The sequence below is a fragment of the Corvus cornix genome, chromosome 18 (assembly GCF_000738735.6).
Source record: "Corvus cornix cornix isolate S_Up_H32 chromosome 18, ASM73873v5, whole genome shotgun sequence".
Taxonomy (NCBI): domain Eukaryota; kingdom Metazoa; phylum Chordata; class Aves; order Passeriformes; family Corvidae; genus Corvus; species Corvus cornix.
Window position 1 is genome coordinate 4404303 of NC_046347.1, and position 23132 is coordinate 4427434.

General features: G+C 60.1%; 1 protein-coding gene across 4 annotated transcripts; it reads left to right on the forward strand.

Annotated features, from left to right (window-relative positions):
* The first annotated feature begins 3234 nt into the window (after positions 1–3234).
* RHBDF2 (rhomboid 5 homolog 2) lies at positions 3235–22891 on the forward strand. 4 transcript variants are annotated; one of them, XR_005603342.1, is made up of 19 exons: positions 3235–3328; positions 12667–12774; positions 14378–14527; positions 14616–14783; positions 15008–15200; positions 15272–15484; positions 16039–16164; positions 16506–16639; positions 16879–17091; positions 17222–17333; positions 17665–17739; positions 18100–18261; positions 18417–18517; positions 18957–19058; positions 19147–19241; positions 19457–19532; positions 19995–20095; positions 20303–20456; positions 21045–21345. XR_005603342.1 is itself a non-coding variant. In XM_039562410.1 (19 exons), exons 2-19 carry the CDS (start codon positions 12770–12772, stop codon positions 21462–21464), a joined length of 2562 nt encoding a protein of 853 aa, XP_039418344.1. In that variant the 5' UTR covers positions 3235–3328; positions 12654–12769; the 3' UTR covers positions 21465–22891. The 4 variants fall into 4 exon arrangements, 3 of the variants coding, with proteins under 3 accessions (XP_039418344.1, XP_039418342.1, XP_039418345.1); XM_039562410.1 differs by having other exon boundaries at positions 12654–12774; positions 18957–19020; positions 21045–22891; XM_039562408.1 differs by having other exon boundaries at positions 18957–19020; positions 21045–22891.
* The last annotated feature ends 241 nt before the right edge of the window (positions 22892–23132 follow it).

Sequence of the window (23132 nt, forward strand, 5' to 3'; positions counted from 1 at the left end):
AGACCTGAGTTCCCAGTTTGCCTGGCAGGAGAAACTTCTCCTGTCTTTGCCTGAAGCACCAAGAGCCACGTTGTCCGCAGGGTTCCTCGTGTCCCCAGGAGCTGGGCAGGGGTGACAGCTGTGACACCCCGCGTGGCGAGGAGGTGACAGGGAAGGGAGCGCTGAGCGATGGCAGAGGCTGAGCATCCCCTGCTGCTGCCGGCACAGCTTCCCTCCCGCTCGGAGCACGGCCACGGCCTGGCCTCTGCCGTTCGCACCGGGAACAGCAGCGCGGCGCATCCAGCTGCGGGACCGGCACAGCGCCCGCAGGGGCTCTGCGGAATTCCAGAGGGCCCGGGGGATGGTGGCAGCAGCGACACGCATTTTGCAACCCTGAGGGAGGTGAGACAGCGTGGGAGCGGGACACGGAGGGTCCTAGCTGGTGGTAAGGGATGGGGCAAGGTGTGTCCCCTCCATGCAGGTTTTTTCCCCAGGGGATGAAGGGATGTGGGGCACAGCTGTCCAGAGGGGCTGTGGGGACACAAACCAAACCCATCTGCCTCGTGTGGGAGCAACTTAAGACAACCAGAGGGGACTCACATCCAGATGGGGAGCTCATAAAAAGACAACAATGGGGGGAAAAATCCTGGAGAACCTGGACATTTTAGGAAGAAGTTGGAAAGACTGGAAAATCTTGGACTGCAGCCTTGGGATGGGAGTGTGGAGTTTTTACAACACAAAAACTCTGAGGCTGTGGAAACCGGGATCTTTTGTCCCAAGCCTCCTTGTTACACTTCCTCTGAAAAGTCACTGGAGCTGATGCCAAGCTCCTGGAGCTCCTCCGCAGGTGGGGGCCCACACAAAACACCTTTCCCCCAGTTCCATCCAGTTCCAGCACATCCCATAACACTGACCTTTCCCAGCTGTGTCCACCAGACAGGACTGGAGGTGTCTGGTGAGGGGGAAGGTCAAACCCCCAGGATGCAGAGTTCCTTTTCCACAGGGAGCAGGCAACCTCCCAGCTCCAGAGGGTCTCCCAAAGCACAACAACGGGGTCGATGCCACAGCCTCACTGGCACCCAGGTTTGTTCAGCAGCATCCTTGGGAAGAAAAACTAGCTGCCATGCCTTCTTCCAACATACCTGAAGAGCAATAGAATGATAGAATGGTTTGGGTTTGAATGGACCATAAATCTCATCTGCTGCTACAGGGTACAAGGCCAAGGAAAGCGAGGCTGAGTTTGCCCCTGAAAATCCTCTTTAAAATGCCCTGAAACCTTCACTGCTGTGATTTCTAGAGAAGCCTGACACTGTTCAGATATCCTGCAATGCTCTTCCACATCTAGGGACAGGACCTGCCCTGACAGCAGCCCCCTCCCAGCCTTGGGTGAGCAGTGAGCAGCAGGACCTTGCTGGCTCCAGGCTGCTGGGGACAGATCCCACCCTGGAGGGTTTCATGGAATAAGAGGGATGAATGCCTCTTGCTGAGATGCCCCAGCCCTGGGCCCGGTACATCACTCCGGGGGCTTCCAGCACCCTGCACAGGACAGTCTCCCAGCACTGGGGTACACAGTGCTGTGTCCCCTCCCTGCCTTCCTTGGGGTACAGACCAGCCAGGACACTTCTGGCCAGCCTGTGGGGCTGTGTGCTCCACAAAGGGAAGTGCTCTGCAGAGCATCTCCCCAGCAGTGACGCAACACCCTGTCATTGCTGCCTTGGGGTTTTTCGGTCATTTCTTTTGCTTCCTTATTGCCCAACGCTCAGCAGGGTTGGCACAGGTGGCAGTCACCCTCCTCTCTTCCCCTCTGTGGGCTTTGCCAGCCCGCCTGGCTCCTCCATGGAGAGACACATCCCGCAGGACACAAGCCTTGGAGCAGGATGCAGGCAGAGCCATGGCAGCAACAGGTTTTGTCAGCCGTTGTTTATCCCACCCAAAGGTTGTTCTGTCCCTTCCCAAATGCAGGGAGGAATCAGTGCCTGGCACCTTGGCACAGGTCCCTGCTTGCCACCTGCACCTCACCCTTTGCTCACCCCTGAGTCACGGGCAGGGAACACCTCCATCCCCCGGCACTGCCCGCGTCCGGGTGTCTGTGCCCAGACACCCATCCTGGCACCTGCCGGGCTCTCCCTTCTCCACCCGCTTCAAACCACAGCTTCAAAGGAGCCGGCAGGAACAGAAAGCTTCCTCCGCCCTCTTTTCGACCAGGAACTGGGAGCAGATTTGCTGAGCATGAGGCCATGGAAGGTGGAGGGCTGATGAGAGCATGAGCTCAGCGCCCTAAGAGGCATCAGTGAATCCAAGCTGGACCCGAGCTGCACCACCCATGGTCAGGTTTAGCACAGTGGGTGTGCAGGTAAAAGAAATATAAGGGAAAACTGTAGATTTGGATAGCAAGGCATAAAATTCCTGGTCCTGCTTGGTCCCAGCTGTAAATTCAGCTGGTACTCTCCTGGGACTTTTAGCCAGTCGTGAATCAAGAATTTATTTTGTGGCAAAATCCAGGGCACATTGTCCTGTACAGACCCCTCAGCAATGCAGCCGTGCCAAACCCAATCTGCAAAGGTCTCTCCTCAGCCCCCACATCCTGCCAGCGCCGAGTCTCCCCTGCAGGGGTGGAGGGGAGCTGAATTTGAGGCTGTTGTGGAAGAAGAACAACCCAGTGCTGACGGTGATGGAGCAGGTGCAGCTCCAAGGGGGTTCATCTCCGCCAGCCCCAGCATGAGCCAAGCTGTGAAGGCCGACAGGACCGGCCCTGTGGCCACTGCCCACTGCCCCAGCCCGGCCGTGCGTCACCGCATCCAGCCTGGCCAGAGGAACCTGCCTGGGCCTGCAGAGCCCCCAGGGCTGTGCCAGCCTGTGCCGTGCGTGCCACGCTGCCTGGCACCTCGGAGTGCCCACTGCTTGGAAGTGCGGTCAGGGGGGCCATGCTTTAGAGTCCTAATGGTGACCAGTTCTACTAGTGATTGGCCCTAATAATGACCGGTCCTAATACTGACCAGTTCTTATAGTGACCAGTCCTAATGGTGACTGGTCCTAAGAGCAGCCAGTCCTAATGGTGACCGGTCCCGATAGCTCCCAGTCCTGACGGAGCCGCTTCCCAGCTGCCGGTGCCGCGGGGCAGAGGGCCTGGAAGGCCGCAGGGGCTCATCCCCCATGGAAGATTCCCCACGGATGGAGCCGGTGCCCGACGGGACAGCGGGAGCGCCCCGGGCAGAGACCCCGCCCCAAGCCCCGCCCCGGCCCGCCCCGCCCGAGCCCCGCCCGGCCCAGGTGGAGGCGGCGGCGGCTGCCGCGGGACCGGGACCGGGACCGCAAGTGGCACCGGCGCCAGGACCGGGACCGGGCCGAGGTGAGCGGGGCCGAGGAGGGGAGCAGAGCGGGGCGGGGGTCCCGCTGCCTCCGCGCCGCTTCTTTCTGTGACCGCCCGGTTTGTTGCTGCTTTGTGAGCGCCGCGTCCCGCCAGCTTCCTCCTCCGCCCCGCGCCTCCCGCCCGGCCCGGCCCGGCCCTGGCCCCTCGGGGCTGGCTGGGCCCTGCCCCTGCCCACCCCGGACCCTTTGCGGGGCGGGGGGCGCGGCGCGGATCCCCCTGCCCGGAGCCGTGCCCCGCACCCTGCCCGGCGCCTCCGGGGCGGGCACCCGGACGGATGGCGGGGGCCGGGCTCTTCCTCCTCCTCCTCTCCATCGCAGGGGGAAGTGGGTGACCCGGCCAGAGGGAAAACCCTGCCCGCTCCCCGGCCGAGGCAGGGAGGAAAGCTCTAACCTACTTTCTGGCGCCGATGGCCCGATAACCAGGCGGGTGGGTGGTTTTTGTTTGTGTTTGCTGGTTTTCCCCCTCCCCAGGTGAGCGGGGCAGGCAGCGCCTTTCAGGAGCAGCAGCGCCTCGACGCCGCGGGCGAGGGCAGGTGGGCAGCGGAGGGGGCCGGGTCCCTGACCCCGAGCATCTGCCTGCCCTCCCGCCCGCCGGGGCTTTGTTGTTGTAGCTGGTTTGAGGTTTGGTTAAGGGCTCTGGGACGCTCGCACGTGCTGCCTGGAGTGGCGAGTGCTGCCACCAGCCCTGCGCAGGCAAACAAAACCCTTACAGAGCAGGGGGGTCGGGTCATCCTCCGGGAACAGAGGGATGCTATGCGTGAATGCTTTAGTCAGTTGGATTTTTGCTGTTGGTCCTCCAGGTTTGGGACAGAGGGGTGAGGCTGAGCTCTACCCCATCCTGCCCTGCCTTGCTGCCAGGCCACCAGGACTGGGCAGAGGCCATCCCTCCAGGCTTCCTGCAGCCAGGTCATGGTGCCCGCGGTGATGTGAGACCCTGCAGCTCTCGCTCAGCTCCCCATGCCCACGTTCTGCAGGGAGAAGGGGACCTGAGAGGCTGTATTGTCACCGCTGGGTCCCTGTGGCAAGAGGAAGTGTCCGCCTTCTTCCCCAGTGTGTGGCGTCATCCTTCTCGCCACGAGGAGCCAGGACATTCTCCTGCCTGCACGTTCCCAGTCCCCGGATGGTTGCTCCTGGGGATTTCCAGGGTGAACTCATCATACTGCTGCTGTCCTGGGCACACAGCCTCCAGCCCAGCTGGGGAACTGGGGAGCGCATCCTACCACAGTGCCATGGCTGTCCTGGGCAATGCTGCCCACTCAGGTCACTCCATTGTGCCCTCTGAAGCAGCATCCTTTGCCTCCTGCTTTTTTCCCAAGTGGGAAATAACCAGCTTGGAATTGTCCCACCTCCAAAATGAGCTGGAGAGTTCAACTGCAGCTGAGCCTGGGAGAAACCAGAGCTGCCTCTGCCTGTGCTACCTTGGTCAGCACTGGCTTCACATGTGGCTCCCTGGGTTCCCAGCTCCTTTGCAATTAATGGGGTGATCAGCGCCTTTCGCTGCTTGCTCATGTGGAGGGCGGCTTCTGCCAGCCCTGCCCCCATTTGCTATAAAGCAGGTGACCGTCTACCACTTCCCTGTCGTGGGGGTTCTCTGGCACCGCCGCAGCTGCGCTGGGACACCTGGAGGTGCTGCAAGCCCCGGAGTGAGAAAGGGCAAACCACAGAGTGGGGTTTGACACCACAGCTGAGCCCTGATGTAAATTCTGCGAGACGGGGCGGAGCCCGGTGTTGCTCTCAGGTGCACGTGTGAGCGCTCAGTGTGAGAGCTCCGGCAGCAGGAACAATAGATGCCTGTGGATGCTGGGAGAGCAGCTCGGAGCTGGGGATGCAGAGCGTGGGGGCGTGAATCCGGTGGGGAAGGGACTGCCTGTGTCGCCTCTGGGGGAATGCACTCACTGGGGGAGCTGGGGAATGTGGGCTGTGTTTGTCCGGGCTGGGATGAAAGACGAGCATGTGGCTGTCTTCTGGGTCCGTGTTTTGTTCTTGGATGCTGCTGCTGTTTACAGTGAAGCTGAAGGATCCCCCAAATACATCCTTATTCCTTCCCTTGAGGAATCCCTTATTCCCCCCTTGTTCTTGAGCTGAAAACAGCCCTTGGGACAAGCTGGGAATCAGAACAGTGCTCATTACCAAAGAAAGTAGGAGACAGGTGATGGATGGAGAACCAGCTGGTGGGGGAGTTGCAGAGCTGCCCAGACCAACATGGGGCTCATGAGGCATTTCCATATTTCCCATGGGCATTGGGAACTCAAACTGAGCCAGAGGAGCCAGTGCAGGCTTGGTGCTGTCAGAGGCTCAGCACTGAACAAGTCAATTAGTGAAGGCTGAAAATTAATTACTTAAATCTCTGTGAGCCCACAAGTGATGGGATCATGAACTCTCCTCCTCTTAAGGGGCTTTTTATCTAATGACTTTTGGTTTCCGCTGTCCTGCCGAGCGGTGAGATAACACAACAAGCTCCCAGCGGAGGTGGGCACAGTCCCTTTTAGTTACAGGGATCCAGGAGTTGTGGTCATTTTGGGAGCATGCAGTGCTTTGAGTTATGGTCATTTCCTGGCCTCCGAGTCAGCATGGAAAGCTCTGTGTGTGCTGGCGGGTATGGAGGAAACCCTTGGCCCTGGTACCCCTTTTCCCCACTTAATCCCTGTTACTTAAAAAAAAAAAAAAAAACAGCAAAAATGCAGTTGTTTGGTGGTTGCTCCCTTAATGAGGCATTTAGGGTGGAGGATGGACCCAGGGAGGACTCCAGACCAACCCTGCCCTCTGCTTGCCAACCACACAGGACCCTTGTGTGCCCCTCATCCTTGGGACTCGCACCCCAAGGTCAAGCATTGTGGGGTGCTGGTCACATTAGCTGAGCACAGGGCAGGGGCAACCCCAAATAACTGCTCTGGGAGGGCAGGGCAGCAAATATTTATGGGATTTGCATGTGAGGGCTTCCCCCTCCACCCTCGTCCTCCAGGAACTCAAACTGGGAGAGCTGTGTGGACTTCGATGGAGAAGGAACCAGCGCCCTGCCTGTGGAGCAGCAGCGGGGTGGGGAGGCAGGGAGCCTTACGGTATAGCGGTGCCTCAGTTTCCCCACTTCTGAAACACCACAAATGAGTCAGAAAGCACAGAGGTGTCCAGTGAAACCGCAGCTTGTCACCTGGGGGGCAGCTTGTGCAGCCACAAGAGCAGGATTGATGCCGTGGCTGTGCCTTGAGCAGGGGGCAGTGCAAACCAATCCACTTGATGCTGTGCTGCCGGAGGCTGCAGTGGGACACAGGACAGGAGGGAGCAGGACAGTGCCCAGGGATACTCCTTGGCCTTTTCCCAAGCTGCTGACATTGGATGGGAGGAAGAAGCCCACTGCTGTGGAGGGCACATGGTCTCTGTGCTGGATGCCCAGCCCTATGAGAACCCATTCAGATTGGTGGTGTATGGTCACTCAGTGGATGTTCCTGCCTTACAGCCATCCCACAGGACCACTCCTCCCATCTGCAGCACCCATTTCGGCTGCTGCAGCTCCCAGGGCAATGGAGCCCTCCTTTGAGCAGCCTCTGTTGGCTTGTGTCTGATTGATTTATTGCTTAAAAGTAATATTTCCTCATGTATTCCTGATGTAATTCCTCTGGTCTGACAGACCCACTCGGGGCACAAGAGATGTGGCAAGTGTCCCCCAAGATGCCCAGTGTGCCAGTGCCCCCTCCCACGCCATGGTCTGGCTTCACTCCCTGTGTGTCATGCTGCAGCTTGTGCTGGGGATCTGATTATTCCTGTAATTTGCCAGCCTGCAGGAACACTGGGGCAGGGCTGGGAGTTACATGTGAGCCCAAAGGCTGCACTCTGTGCCCGTGGGCAGCCAGGGTGAATCCCCAATGCTCGGCGTTGCCATGTCTCAGCTCCTCCATGGAACGAGCAGGGGAGTGTCACCAAGGCTGGCACCATGCCGTTGTCATATATGGCTTTTCCAAGGGTGATCCCATAACCAGTCACCTCCTGTATGTGATGACTTAACCCAGTCCAAGCTCTCCTGGGGAGGACATGGAGGTGGCTCCTTAAAAACCAGCCTCTCCAGCCCCTGCGCTGAGCTGTGTGGCTTCCCTGTGGGTGCAGCATCCCAGGGATGGGATAGCAGGCAGAAGGAGGATGAAGATGGTTGGGGAGACCCCATCTCCAGCTCCTGGCAGCTGAGAGGCTGCAAAGTGCCTGGCTGGCACAGGTCCACGGAGGTGCTGTGGTGGGAAGAGCATTCCATAGGTACCAGTGAGTGTAGGATTCCCTGTGCCAGGTTTGCGCCGTGTTGGATGGGGAGGAGCAGTTCCCAGTCGGGCTTTCCTCTGCAGGGTGTGGGTCTGGGTGCTTCAGGCCTCCTGCAATCAGGAGTGGAAGGAAGGAAGCCAAGGAATGGCCCACCCACGCTCATCTGCTGCTGGTTGGGAGGAGGGAGGAGGAGGGAGGAGGAGGGAGGAGCAGCTTCCCCCAGTTGTCCTGGGCCCAGGGGAGCATCGTGACTTAATGGGGTGTCTGGGGGACAGCCCCCAGCCCCCTGCCAGCAGAGGTGTCACCATCCACAGCCCAAAGGGATACCACAAGGTCCTTTTCCCCTCTCCTCAGGGAGCTGCTGGCCCTGGAATGGGAAAGAAGGAGGCTGCTGATGTCCGCCCAGGGCTCCCCCTTTGCACAGGGGCTATCAGGGCGAACAGCACTTTGTACAAGCCTTGGAATGGGTGTGTTGGGATAAGGAGTCTGTTCGTAGAGATAGGGAGCTGCAGCCGAGGGGGCTCATCCTGCCACCAGCCCGGGGCCCAGCTTGTCCCTGGGATGAGCCGAATTCCTGCCCAGGGCTGAGCACCACCTCCCACTGCTGCATCCCACACAGCGTGGGGATGGTCAGAGCTCAGGGCAAGGGAGCCCTCTGTAAATATGGGGCATTTCTACCAGCCCTGAGCTGCTCTGGGTGGCTCGGTGTGCTCTGAAACAGGCAGCGGGGGACTGGTGAAGTCTGCAAGCCCAGCCAGAGCCCTGGCACCAAGAGCTGCTGGCAGAATGAGTGTTCAGGAGGAGAACCAGAGAATGTTCCCTCCAACCCCATTGACCTTTCATACCAAGAATTTTGCTTCGAGGAAAGAAGTGAGAGTGAATTCAGTAATGACCTGCAGCACGGGGATGGCAGGCACATGGCCTGCAGGCAGCTGTCCCCTTCCCTCAGGTAAATACCGACCTGGGACCCCTCAGCCCCTTCCAGAAGGTGCAGCCAGGGCACTTGCATCATCATGTCTGTGCACTCTGTGTTTAAGCCAAGCTAATAATCGGAGTAGATCTGAGTAATTAATCAGTTCTCAGATGAAACCAAGTTAAATCAATCCTGGTAGGCTGGGGAAAAAAGAAAAAGAGCTTTCCTTGTGTCTGGAGAGTGCTGTGACGCTGCCTGTGGAGTAGCCAAGCCCTCTGCTGCGCTTTCCTCGCTCCCAGTGGAGACTTTGGCCCTTTGCTCTCCCTGAAGCCGTTGGGGTGACTCAAAGTCTCCACGTGCGCGTTCCTCACTTGGCTTGGGCTCCAGCCTGAGGAAGGGACCTGTGGGCTGGGGGTCCCCTTGTGCAGCCACAGCCCCTCCAGCAGCACCCACCACTCCGGCGTGCCTTTGCAGGAAGCAGAGGATGGCTTTGTGCAGCGCTGCCTGGTTGGGGTGGTTGTGCCGTGAGGGTGCGTGGACCCCAGGGAAGTGGGGAGGTGTGGGGTGGGTGGCCAGTGGCACAGAGGGACCCCAGCCCACCGGGACTTGCCGCCCACCCCATCAGGCTGGGAAGCCTTTGGGTTTTGCTCTGCTGGGGTGGGTGGGGGTTGTTGCACTGGTAAAAATTAACGAGAGTGGGAAAGGGGCAGTGGCTGGGGTGTGGGAAATCCTCCACACGGCTCCTTCCACCCGCTCCCAGGCATGGCAGGCAGATCCTTCCCTCTGCACGCCGATGGGGATGGCGTCACCCAGGACTGCCGGGGAGTGCAGGGCCACGTTCCCGGCACCGCAGCCCTCGCAGCGGGGAAGCCCAGCCCAGGCTGCCGTGTGCAGTGGTGCGAGTGGCCCCGCTGCCTCCGTGTCCCCGTGTCCCTCCGTGTCCCTCCCCGGGGGCAGGGCTCGCCTTTATCAGCGGGGCCAGCGCAGCCCCCCCCGCCCGCTCGCCGTGCTCTATCTCCCCGGCCGCTTTCCTTCCTCCTGGGGCGTGCCGTGTTCCCAGCTCGCCCGGGCTCAGCAAACCTGCTGCCATTGCCCAATGGCCTTCCCGACGGAGGAAAATGGGAGAGGATGTTCTTTTAATGGTGGCGTGGGTGAGGCGTGTGCTTTGCTGCCTGTGCAGCCCGGGGACAGGACGGGATCCCCGCGCTCATCCGTACCCCATCTGCGCACCGCTGCCGCCACGGAGATGTGGATTTAAGGCCCTGTGGGTGCCGTGCTGGCCATGTGGCTCAGTGATAAGGGAGAGGGCAGCTAACAAACCCTCTGGAGCACGGAGGGCCTCTCTAGAGACTCAGAGCGAAACCCCGCATCTTGCAGTTTTGCCACCCAGTTCCGTTGTGACAGGGTTGGGACACGTGCGGGAAAAATGGAGCGGTTTTCCTTTTTTTCCCCCCAATAATATGTTTTTATTTCAACAGCCGCTTGTGCTCGGCTGCTTCTCTCCATATTCCAGCTCTGAAACTTGAGACTGGAAAATGGTAAGGAGCTTTTTGAAAGGGAGCAGAAGGGGGAACGGTGCTGGGTCTTTGCTCGGGTGTGTGAGTGCAGGAGCTCGAAGCTCAGAGCAGTTGCACCAACTGAGTTTCCCATCCGGAGCTCTTAATAACTGAGAGCACCTTTTAACGCGGCTCCAGCCTTGAGAGGTCTTTAACGTGCTCGTGAATCATTTATGGGCAGCAGCTCTGCCTGATGGGCTCTTGGGTGCCAGCAGAGGCTGCGGGGGTGTTTGGGGGCTCTGTGGCATTGCTGGCCCCTTTCTCACTGCCCTATGGAGAGGAAGAGCTGGGGCTCGTCGTGCTCAGGGTGATGGGTGTGATGGGTGCTCGTGGGGGTCCCACTCCCTGCCCCACACCCTTGGGTGGCTCAGAGCTGCTTTCTCCTCCAGCTGAGCTGTGCCAGCCTGAGACATTGTTATTCCAGTAATGTCCCTTCCCCCAGTGCCAACAAGCTCGGGGAGAGAGATCCCGATCCTTCTCCGAGTATCCATGAACCCACTGCATGCACCCCCCTCCAAGCAGGGCTGCTCTGCAGGGTTGTCTCTGCTGTCTGGTGCAATGGTTGTGCTTGGCTGTCCCAGTTCTGCTCACCTGGCCTTGCTGATGGTCCCTATGTGTTGCTTGGACCCTCCCAGTGTGTCCTGCAGTGATGCCTTGTATGAACCACATCACTTTTTCCATCACTTTCTTCCTTGGGTGTGCTTCCTCGGGTCAGTGCTTATTGTGATTCGCCCTGGGGCTGGGAGCCAGCCCTGGTCACCTTCCTGTGCCTTTTCTGGTTGAAGGCTCAAACCTCGTCCCAGTTGCTCCCCAGTGACCCCAGCACATCTGCCCTCTTGGGAGAGGGTGGTGCCTTCACCCCCCTGCTGCTGTTGGAGCACAGGCTGTGTCCCTCGCTGCTGGATGGTGACCTTCAGTGGTCAACAGCTTTGGGAGGGGAGACAGAGATAGTGGAGGATCTCTTCTTATCAGCCAGAGCAGGGGATCCCTCCTCCATGCCCTACCCATATATCATTCCCTGTGGGTCAGCAATGGCAGCAGCCCCAGTGCGTGGAGATCTTTTCCAGCCTGAAGTGACACCATGCTGCCCTCAGGACCCTTCTTCCAGCCCAAAGCACAGCTCCTACCAAGCTCAGGACATGCTTGTGGCTGCCAAGTCCCATGTTTGTCACCCCCCGCTGCTGTGACCCGCCTTGTCCCCACACCAGGCCATGCACTCAGCCATCCCCGCCGTGTCAGCTCCGCACGTCGCCTCTCACTTCCCTTTTCTGCCTCCAGGACAAAGCCACCACGTCCACCCTGAGTGTCCAAGGACTGGGCTGAGGCTCTCTGGGAGCCTGCAGCCGAGCTGTGCCCTGTGATGGGGCGGCCGATGCCAGGGCTGCCGGGCAGGGAGCCGTGCTCCTGGTGGCAGAGCCCTCTGTGCCGGGGCTGGGGGGTGACAGGGACCTGGGGCTGTGCAGATCTTGGAGGGCCAGGCTTGTGGCAGGCTGTGTCTGGATGGAGGTTCCGTCTGGCCCGTTCTCACACTGAGCACTCCAGAGGGCTTGGGCGCCAGCACCAAGCACGTGGTGAGCTGGAAAACACCTTCCCAGCACCATCCACTGGGGATTTCTCCGCCTGGTGCGGGATAAGCCTCCTGGTGGCTCAGGATCTATGCTTGGGGGGTGGGTGCTGCCTCCAGCCTGTGTGGCAAAGGAGCCTTGAGCCCTGGGGGGCTGCTGACCTCCTCCTGTTCCTGCTCAATGCCAAATTTGCCGATGCACAGAGCCGTGGCAAGTGCTCCGGCCGCGCCGCGTGACCGTGACTGGACAGCAGGTGCCCGCCGGGCTGTGCCAGCTCTCCCAGGACTGAGTCACCTCGGAGGAGGCCGGTCCAGCCCTCCACCCCCTCTGTGTGGGAAGCGAGACCAGGATTTTAGATGTGCTGCAAACCTGCTTTGCTGGGAAGCACAGAGATCTGGGGCTGTCTGGGGTGTGATGGGGGCAGTTGGAGATGGGATTTTGGGATGGGCGTGTAAGAGTGGGGCTGTGTAAGAGTTTGGCTCCAGTTTCTGTGCTTCTGGCTCTCACCACTCAGAGCCATTCCCCAGAGCTGGAGAAGGCTGAGGGTGCCCCAGGGATTGCTCTGACCCCAGCGTGTTCCCATTCCCAGGTCTCCAGAGCAGCTGGCATCTCAGGCTCATTGCTGGCTGCCCTGGGAGGAAAACAGTCTCCAGCTCCCCAGTGGGACGGAAGGTTTTGCTTGCTGGGGCTGGCACTCTCCCAGTTTAGCAGCTATGAAATACCCAGCGAGGCACTCATGTTCCATGCCTGCTCTTCCTGGGTGTCTCGCTTCCTGAGAGCTTTGCCTGGCAGCAGCAGGAGAAAACTCCCTGCCTGTGCCATGCTGTTCCCTGCCACGGAGCATTGCTCTAAATGGGGGCTTTTCCTCCTCCTGCTGCCCTGTGCCAGCCGCTGATCCCTGTCCCTGGTGTCCAGCCACCTGCAGCCCTGTCCCCAAGCTCTAGGGAGCACTGAGCTCAGCTCTGCCTCTCCTGGGATGCTCCTGCAGCCCTTGCCTGCTTTCCCATGCGTGGTTTTTCATCGCAGCCTCTCCCCGCAGGAGGAATTTGGCTGTGTCCCAGGGGTCCCGTGCGTGAAGGACGGAGGCAGAGGAAGGCTGCCGTGGGTGTTTGCCATCACTGCGCAGGATCCCTGTCACTCTTATGAGGTGAGGAGACCCTCGTGGGGACCAACACTGGCTGAGCCCCCAGGGGAAATTTGGGAGTTGATTGCTCCCAGCTTTGATGCTGGAGAGGGAGCCCAGCTCCCATTTTAATGCAGGAGCAGAAGACTATCACATGGCCCAGGAGCTGATGGAGGGCAGCAGTTCCAGCTAGTGCTGCCAGCTCCAGGCTTTCCCATCCCTGGGGAGCTGGTTCTGGACTCCTGCATCCCATGAAGCTGATCCCTTGGGCACCCCATGCTCCTAAAGCCAGGCTTTGCTTGTGGTGTGGTCTAAGGGGAGGGTTGTGTTCAGGACTCCAAGTGCTGAGGGAGCTGCAAAAGTGTCCCTGTCCCTGACTCTTGCTTTGGGAATGGGCTGCCAATGGGATCCTGTTGCAGAGGGGGCTGGTGGGACCTCAGTCACTCATCTGGTTGCTCAAGTGACGTTGCCTAAGGAGAGGGTGTAGGGGTCTGGTCATTGGGATCTTGGGCAGGGAGAAGAGCCAGGCCTGTGGATCCAGCTGGCGTTTTGCAGCCAGTGGCACTGTGCAAACGTGGCAGGTGACACCATTCCCATGGCCATGGCAGTCCTGGGGGACAAGAGATGATCGTGAGGCCTGTGTGAGTCCCTGGGGAATTGGCACATGGCCAAGGAGGATGAGAAGAGGTCAGAGAGGGCTGTGCCTCCCTTTTGATTGCTCTCGTAGTCCCTAATAGGATCTGGGCCTTGTTCTCTTGCACTCAGATGGAATTACTTCTCCTGCAAAGCCCTGCCTGGTAGAGCTGGCTGTGGGGACCCTCGGGAGGGGATTTCTTGAGGAATTAACCACGTCTTGGCTGTTAAGCTTGCACGTGGTGCCAGGGAGGATTCAGTCTCCCAGCCTGGTGTGCACCTGCACATGCCAGAGGGGAATGTCCTGCATCTCCCCTACTTGGGGCACCCCAACACATGGCGGGTCCATGTCCATGTGGGCGCTGTGGTGCATGTGGGGATGTGGATCAGGTGTTTTCAGGCTCTGTGTGTCCCCTGCCTGGCTGTGTCCCCTCCCTTCCCACCCTGCCCAGGCAAGAGGAGACACCCCCTGCAATCTCCCCTTGGCTCCCTTGCCAAACTGGGAGGGCTGGTGTTTCTGTGTGCTGCAGCTGTGAGCCACAGGCCTGGCCAGGGATTACTGGGATCCCTCATACTTCTAAGGCAATATTTCCAAGGCCTGATGGTCAGGCTCATCCTGGCGGGGTGTGAAATCTGGGTGTCCCACAGGCATGTGCTGGGATGGGGGGGGGATGCTCTGAACTGGTCACTGTTGCCATCCCTGCCCTACTCCCAGCAGGTGACGGGGTGGTGTTGGTGACCCCGAGGGACTGGCAGTGGTTAATGTAAGCCTTCCTGTCCATCCAAATTCAGGGATGGAATGTGGGTTTTGGGGATGCAGCAGCTGGGCTCACGACGGCAAGGTCTCACCAGCACAGCCAGGGACACAGGGGGCTCAGGCTGGTGGCGTCCCACTGGTGGCGCCCCATCTCCTGCTGGGACCCAGCCTTTCCTCACACACGAGCTCCTGGGGGAATATTTCTGCCCTTCTGGCTGACTCCCTGCTCTCTGCCAGCCTGCCAACCACCACCGGCCCAGGATGTCAGCCGGGGACAAGAATGGGGGCAGCCGCTCCAGCAGCAGCCGCCTGCAGAGCAAGAAGCCCCCCAACCTCTCCATCGTCATCCCGCCCCGGGAGGCGGAGGAGGATGGTGCCCGCAAGGAGGTGAGTGATGGAGCTGCATCAGTCCCACGCTGGGTTTGGGGGGCTGCCCGGTGCCATCCTGTCCCTAATGCCCTGCTCTGCCTTCCAGCCCTCCAAGGTGCCCATCTACCGCAAGAGCAAGAGCCTGCAGGAGCCCCGCCTGGAGCGCCGGCCCGGCTTCCGCCGGCAGACTTCCCTGTCCCAGAGCATCCGCAAGTGAGGGCAGGGTGGCTCCAGCCATGGCTGGGTCACTCGGAGAGGGCCGTGTCAGGACATTGTGGGTACTGGCAGAGGACTTGGGGTGGGGCTGGAGAATCGTGTCTCAGAAGGGAGTGCAAGAATCACTTTCCTCCACTTCCCTTTGACCCATAGCTGGGTCAAAACCACCCTGCTGCAGGCTAGGCTGAGACACCCCAAGCCCAGCTGCCTGCCAGAGGGTGGAAAGGTGGTACCTGGGGTGGGGGACCAGCTGTGTGACAAGTGTTCCCACCGTGTGTGCAGGGGCACAGCGCAGTGGTTTGGCGTCAGCAGCAACTGGGAGGGGAATCGGCAGCAGTGGCAGCGCAAGAGCCTGCAGCACTGCAGCATGAGGTACGGCAAGCTGAAGCCTGCCTATCGTGACATGGAGCTGCCCAGCCAGGAGGGGCCCTCCTTCCAAGCCACCGAGTCACCCAAGCCTGCCAAGATGCCCAAGGTAAAACTTGGGGTGAAGGGTCCCGCTCCCAGCTCTGCCCTCCTGGCACTCACACCTCTTCCTTCCCCCAGATCGTGGACCCCCTGGCCAGGGGCCGTCCCTTCCGCCATCCTGACGAGACTGACCGTCCCCACACACCCCACCATGTCCTGCCCCCGCTCACCCCCGGCGTTGTCTCCTTGGCATCCTTCAACAGCATCCGCTCGGGCTACGGCCGCCTGCCGCGCAGGAAGAGGGAGTCTGTCGCCCACATGAGCTTCAAGGCGGCCGCAGCCCTTCTCCGTGTGAGTTTTGGGAGCATGGAGAGGATCATCTTCTTCCTGAGCTGGGTTTCAGTTCTGTCCTTCACCCATCATCTTTGCTTTCTGGCTTTTTGCTTTGCATGGAGACTGCTGTCTCTCCAGGGCGGGATTGAGGGGGGAGATTGGTGTTTTTAACCTGAGCTCTACTTAAAAGTAGAAGTTTTGGTGAAAATTGGACAACGTGAGGAAAAACAACTTCTGGGTTCCATTGCTGAGGAGTGAGGAAGCCTCTCCAGCAATTGTCTTGCTCCTGAGGAGCCCTGGGCAAACCTTGGGGATAGGTTTGAGGATCTGGGAGCAGACTAATTCAGAGGTCACTTGTCATGCTGACTAACGTGGCCATGGTCCAGTGCAGATTCTGAGGATCTAAAGGCAACATCTTCTGCCAGTTCCTCCCCACACAAGGGGCTATGCTGGCTGATTGGAATTGAATCCTTGCCACTTGGGTTTGGGGAGGGAAGCTCTGAGAAGCCCTCAGTGCTGCAAAAGCTGAGGGGCTTCTGGTTGCTTACCTTCATTTGCTTGTGCTGCCAAAGGGACGCTCTGTCCTGGAGCCACTGGCTCCCAAGCAAAGGAGCAAGAGGAGCTTCCTGTACCCCAGCTTCATGGATGAGGACATGGTGGATGCTGCTGATACCCTGGACTCATCCTTCTTCAGTAAGGCAAGTGACATTCCATGCTGGCTGCTGGAGCTGGGGCGTGTCCCAGCGCCCTGCACAGAGGGCTGGGTGTGGAGCAGGGCTCTCACAAGGACCTCTGTGTTGGCACTTCACCCAGTAGTGTCAGAGGCATCGGTGGCTGCTGTGCCCCAGTCTCAGTGATGGCCCTTGGGCGTGGCAGGGAATGATGTTGCCATCGTGGGCACATTTCACACCCTGTGATGAGCCGTTAGTGGGATGTCATTGGGGATCACCCTCTCCCCCTCCCCAGGGGGATGCTCGGTCAGGGGGAGCCTTCTGACCATTTACACATATCCAAGGACACGTATCCATCCTCCTTCCAGATGGGCATGCACGATGAGACGTACTCCATGCCCGATGACGTCTTCGAGTCACCGCCTCTGTCAGCCACATACTTACGCATGCACCAGGTGGCAGAGGATGCCAGGGTGTCCCCTGAGGTGGAGCAGCCCACCCCGTGAGTACCAGCCCTCAGCAGGTGCTGCCCCTGAGGCTGTCCAGGTGCCCTGCTGCAGGCAGGACGATGTCCCCAGCCATCCCTGCCGCAGGCACCGGGCCTTTCCAGCAAGCTCCTGGGAGAATGGAGCCAGGAGGTGCTCAGAGCCTCATCTCAGGGCATCCTCGGGGCTGTGGCCATGGGGTGTTTCTCAGCTGGTCCTTTTTGGCGGGTGTGATGGGTTCCTCCTCTCTCCACAGGCAGGAGGGTGTCCGGCTCACTTCGGTGTCCAGCGGCACGGGCCCGGCCCCGCAGCGGGGCAGGCGCATCACTTCCAAAGTGAAGCACTTCGCCTTCGACCGCAAGAAACGCTACTATGGGCTGGGGGTGGTGGGCAAGTGGCTGAACAGGACGTACCGGCGCAGCCTGAGCAGCATCGTGCAGTCCCAGCTGGAGATCACCGACAGCCACCGGTGAGGGGCACCGATGGCACGGGACACATGTGTCCCCCTCAATGCTTGGGGATCAGAGCTTGGGGGACTGCAGTGTCCCTTTGCCCAGCCATCTTTGAGCAGCTCCAATTTTGGGTCCTGTCCCCTCCAGGCCGTATTTCACGTACTGGATCACCTTTGTCCACATCCTCATCACCCTGCTGGTCATCGGCACCTACGGCATCGCCCCCATCGGCTTCGCCCAGCACGTGACGACAGAGTTAGTAAGTTTAAGAGCCATCTTTCTGGGGGGACTGTCACCACCAGTGTCCCATGGTGTCATGCTCCCTGCGAGGACTGGGAGCATCTTGGGGGGCTCCAGCGTTTGAGAGGCTCTGTGAAATAGCCAGGGCAGGGGGACGAGCAGCACCGTGTTGCAGCGGAATATGTGGTGGGAGCAGAGCTGTTCCCCTGTCCTGCCTTGCTGGTGGGACCCAGCAGCCCTTCCCTTTGGATGAAAGGGCTGCTCAGCCCCTCCTGAGTGGAGGGAGACAGGGGTGCACCCCCTCAGCACCCATCCCTTCAGTGGGAGCTGACCCTGGCCTCTCTCGGCAGGTGCTGAGGAACAAGGGTGTCTACGAGAGTGTCAAGTACATCCAGCAGGAAAACTTCTGGATCGGGCCCAGCTCAGTAAGGACCCTGCCAGACACTTGGCCCCCAGCCTCAGGCTCTGCCCTCTGCTCCCCCTGCCCTGAGCTGAGGGGGTTCTCTGAGGTGCTCCTCTCCTCAGGGGGGAGAGCTTAACCACCTCACTCCAGCCTGCTGTCCTGGGCCCCTGGGCCCTCATCCCGCTGGGACATGTGGCATCACAGTGGGATGGTCAGAAGAGACCCCATCCCCTTCCCACCTGCCTTCCCTCCCCAGGATAACAGAGACCTTTGTCTATTGCCTATGGAGACCCCCTTGCCCTGCTGAGCTCTCCCTGGGCATGGCTGCAGGGAAGGGAGGTGCACAGATAAAGCATCCCCTTGACTGGCACCTCCCTCCCAGATCGACCTGATCCACCTGGGAGCCAAGTTCTCCCCCTGCATCCGGAAGGATCGGCAGGTGGAGCGGCTCATCCAGCGCGAGCGGGACCGGGAGCGTGGCTCCGGCTGCTGCGTCCAGAACGACAACTCCGGCTGCATCCAGACCCTGCCGCAGGACTGCTCGGTGCGTGCCCCTGCCGTGGGCACCGGGAAGGGCTGGGGATCCCTGGGGAAGGGGGAGAAACCATCTCGGCCCTGCACTGCGCCAGGGCAGGACGCGTGTGGGGTCAGAGCTGGGCATTCCCTGCCGCATCCTCAGTCTCTCCATGCTCCCTGCAGGAGACGCTGGCAACGTTCATCAAGTGGCCGGGCAGCAACGCACCAGCCATGGGCTCGGGAGAGAAGCGGAGCTCGGGGGCTGTGTGTCACCAGGACCCCAGGTAGGAGTGGCAGCTGGGTGGAGGTGGCCCGGTCACCTGGCCATGTGTGGGACACAGCACAGGGGGCTGCATTTTCAGCTTGGATGCCTTGAATCCTCTTATCTAAGGGAATAGGGGGCTTTTGCATGCTGTAGGAGAGTGATAAAGAAGAGGAAATCAGTGGGGAAACCTGAGGGTGGGGCCTGTCCTAAACACAGGCAGCAGCAGGTGATGCTGTTGCATTGTGCTTGTCCTGCTGGGATGGGAGCATCTGTGGGCATCGGTGGGGCTGTCCAACAGCTCTGAGTTCTTCACAGTTCACCTGCAGAAGGAGCTGCTGTGGGGTGTTGTGGGCAGGATCAGGGCAGGTCCCAGAGCTGTCTGTGCATGAGGGGGTTACTGGTTTGCAGGGGGGATGTGTTGGGCAGACCCACCCAACTCATCCCCCTCCTCCCGCCAGGACATGTGAGGAGCCAGCATCCAACCCACCCCATGTGTGGCCAGATGACATCACCAAGTGGCCGGTAAGAGCCCGGTGCCACCATCAGCTGGTGACTCCACGGTGGGCAGTGGCAATGAGCCAGGCAGGGGGCTGCAGGGACAGCCTGGGGCCGGACCCTGACCAGGGCTCCTCTCCCTCCTGCTTCTAGATCTGCACCTACGAGACCAAAACCAACCACACGGGCTTCGCCCACCTGGACTGCCAGATCAAGGGCAGGCCCTGCTGCATCGGCACCAAGGGCAGGTGGGTCGTGGCAAAGGGCGTGCCTGGCTTGGCTCCCCCCTCTGCCCTCCTGCCTCGTGTTGTCCCATCAGTGTCCAGAGCTGGGGGGGAGAGGGAGGTTAGGGAGCCTTGAGGGATGGGAAGCATGGTGGCAGCAGGCTGGGAGCAGAGGGGGATGCTCAGGGGTGTCCTGAGTGTGCCCTGCCCCCAGCGAGCCCCCTCCTGCCCCCTGCCAGCTGTGAGATCACCACGCGGGAGTACTGCGACTTCATGCACGGCTACTTCCATGAGGAGGCAACGCTCTGCTCGCAGGTGAGCAGGGCCAGGGAGGCATGGCAGGGCATGTGGGATTCAATGCTAGCAGCCATGTTGATGCCAAAGGGCTTTAGAGTATCCTGCCAGGAATGGGACGTGGTTGGGATGGGCATTGGGAGGGGCGATGCAAAGTGCAGGGACATGCCCAGCTGTTGGCTGGGCTCCTGCTGCTGTGCCCACCTTGCTGGTGTGGGGCAGCAAGAAATGTCAGGCTTGAACTAGCCTCACCTGGGCAGCACTGGTGTCCTTGAGAAAGGCACATTCCAGGCAGGAAAAGAGCCCTTCAGCATCTCCTGGACGACTGGGGGTGCTCAGCCGCTCCTTTTCCAGCACCAGGGCAGTGTGGGTGCCCCACTCCATCCAGAATCCCCTTACAGCACATGGCATCATTGGCAACCCATCCCTGTGCCCCATCCTTTGCTCCCTGTGGCTCTGGGGACAACCCTGCTGCCTTTGCAGGTGCACTGCCTGGACGAGGTCTGTGGGCTCCTGCCCTTCCTCAACCCGGAGGTCCCTGACCAGTTCTACCGCCTGTGGCTGTCCCTGTTCCTGCACGCCGGGTGAGCTGCAGCCCCCATATCCCCAGGGATGGGGGAACTGGGGACTGGAGTGTCCACTGGGATGGGGTGGGAGAGAAGAGGGAAGGGCACTCCCGGACTACAGCAACATGTGCCTTCAGTGGAGGGTGTTTTGGGAGCTGCCTCATGCCCCAGGGCAGTGGGTGGGAGGGCTGGGCAGGGGTCTCTAACACAGGGTCTCTCCCCCAGCATCATCCACTGCCTGGTGTCGGTGACGTTCCAGATGACGGTGCTGCGGGACCTGGAGAAGCTGGCAGGCTGGCATCGCATCTCCATCATCTTCATCCTCAGTGGCATCACGGGCAACCTGGCCAGTGCCATCTTCCTGCCCTACAGGGCAGAGGTGAGGGTTGGGGGGCACTGCCCCAAATCCAGCCAGCTCCCCAGGGACCAAAGGACACCGCTCTCCATCCCCATCCTGGCAGGGGTTTGGGAAAGGGGCTGGAGCATAGATTCTCCCCCCCAGCAGGCTTTGCTGTAGGGAGAGGGGGAGGGGGGTGTCCCTGCCCCACGTGTGGTGTTGGCACATGCCACGTGTGTCACATGTCACCACGTGTCCGTGAGCGTGCTGGGTCCCCGGGCAGGCAGATGGCTAATCTGCTGCCAGCCAAACCCTGTCGGGCTTTAAATGAGATCATGCCAAGGGCCCTAATCCCCCCAGGGGTGTGCCAGGATGGGGCCGTGGTCTGGGAGGGGGTGATGCTGTCTGGCTGCTGAGTCACAGAAAGTAGCAGCTCTGCCAAAACAGCACCACCCCGCTCCCCTCCTCATCCTCTCGTGCCAGGGCTCCCACCCCTGAGCCCCATACAGGATCCTGCACAGGGACACAGGAGCCAAACGCGCTTTGCTGGGGGAGGAGCTGATCCCTTGGGGACATGGGGTTTGTCTGGGGTGACACAGTGTCCAGCCCTGACTTCCCCCATCCCTGCAGGTGGGCCCTGCCGGCTCCCAGTTCGGCTTGCTGGCCTGCCTCTTCGTGGAGCTCTTCCAGAGCTGGCAAGTGCTGGAGAAACCCTGGAAAGCCTTCCTCAACCTCTTTGGCATCGTCCTCTTCCTCTTCATCTGCGGCCTCTTGCCCTGGATTGATAACATCGCTCACCTCTTCGGCTTCCTCAGCGGGCTCCTGCTGTCCTTCGCCTTCCTGCCCTACATCACCTTTGGCACGGTGGACAAGTACCGCAAGCGGGCCATGATCATCGTGTCCCTGCTGGTCTTCGTGGGGCTCTTTGCCTCGCTGGTGGTGTGGCTCTACGTGTACCCCGTGAACTGGCGCTGGGTGGAGTACCTCACCTGCCTGCCCTTCACCAGCAAGTTCTGCGAGAAGTACGAGCTGGAGCAGGTCCTGCACTGACCCTGCCAGCGGGGATGGGGCTGGGACAGGCCATGTTTTCCATGGGATGGGTCCTCCCCAGCCTGTGGGAGATGGTGGTGGCTGCTCTGGGATGGGGCAGACCCTGGGCGTGGCTCCATCCTCAGGGATGGTGGGTTTGGGGTACCCTCTGCTCGATGCTGGGGATGGAGGGCTGAGCCAGCCCTGCCTTGAACCCCTTTGGGGCTTCCTCCTGATGCTGGAAAGCCATAACTGGTTTGGGGACTGACTCTAGCTGCTGCCTGTGTGGGGAGAGGGCTGAGGGAAGCAGGATTTTGGTGTATCCATGGCCAGGCTGGATTCCCAGTCCTGGGGTGAAGTTACTGAAGTCTCCAGCCTGGGCCCTGTCCCACCTCGGTGGCCTGAGGTGCTGCAGCTCATACTGTGAACACAACCCCCTTTTTGCAGGGGCACTTTTTTTTATCCACAGCTCTTTAGGCCCAGGGTTTCCCCACTTTGGGCTCCCCGGAGTCTCTGTCGTGGCTTCAAGATGTTCAGAGCTGAGCTCCAAAGATATTTTTCAGTCCTTGTCCCCCTGAGGCCCCCAAGGAGGCTTGTGCCTTCCCACCTGGCTCCTCACTGGATGGAGAGGCAGGACTTGGGACAGGGGGCTTTTCTTTCCCTTATTTCAGTGAAATTCTCTTTTCAGAAGGGGAGGAGCAGCAAGGGCCATGTTTGTAGTGCCATGGTGGGGGGCAGACATGGAGAAAAACCCCCTGGGGGGCTTGTGTGGCTGCTTCTGGAGCCCACAGACCTCTCAAGAAGCTGTCGGTGCTCCCACCTTCTGCCTTGAGTCCCTGCTGTTTCCCCTTTCCCTTTTTCAAAGCGTGGAGACCCAGGTAGCCCTCCCTTCCTCCAGTGGTGCTGCTTAGATGGAGAAGTGCAGGATGGGGCAGTCACCTTCCCTCTTCCCTGCCCGAGGCTGCACATTCCCACCTGCCCCCAGCCCTGGGCTGCTCTCCCCAGTATCTCCTCCTCCCTCCCACCAGCCATGGCACGAAGGCAGGTCCTTCCTCGGGTCCAGGTGCCCCCTCTGGGCTGGTTTGGACCCAGGCTGGTGCCAGGCTGTCTCTCCCCTGAGATGTGTTGCTTTGGTGCTGGAGGCCTCAGTGCTCTTTACGTGGGGGCAGGTGGGAATCCCCCAGTTAGGATGTCCTGGGGTGAATATTCAAGGGCTGAGAGCTTGGCTCCCTCTCCACAACCACTTGCTGAGTGAGCCCAGGAGCATCTGCATCCATCCCTGCATCCCTCCCTCCGCCCTGGGCCAGTTTTCAGCCCCACTCTGTCCCTCCAGTTGCTGCTCCAGCCAAAGACAGACACTTCACCTCATTTGTCTCTTTTTGATACTTTTTTTAAAAGCTGTGGGTTTTTTCCCCCCCTTAATAAATTTCTACCTGTATTTAATGAGATGCACAAGGCCTCTTCTCCCTTCTTGGGTATGGGGATGTGGCACTTTTTCTGGTTCTTTTGGTGATGGCTGGTGTGGCAGGGAGGGAGGACAAGCTGGGGCTGCTGCCCTGATGTGCCACTCAAACCCCTCCCTGGGAGGAGACAGAGTTTGGAGGGTCTCAAGCAGAAGGAGAAGCCAAACACTTGGATCCATGGAATCTCCTGATCCTGCCTGAGGGCAGAGTCACCCCTGCCTTTATC

Bases quoted from the DNA above. Each gene is read 5' to 3' on its own strand.
- RHBDF2 (XM_039562410.1), top strand. The intron at 15,201-15,271 runs GTAAAACTTGGG...TCCTTCCCCCAG, and splicing joins AGCCTGCCAAGATGCCCAAG to ATCGTGGACCCCCTGGCCAG. The intron at 17,740-18,099 runs GTAAGGACCCTG...CCTCCCTCCCAG, and splicing joins TCTGGATCGGGCCCAGCTCA to ATCGACCTGATCCACCTGGG.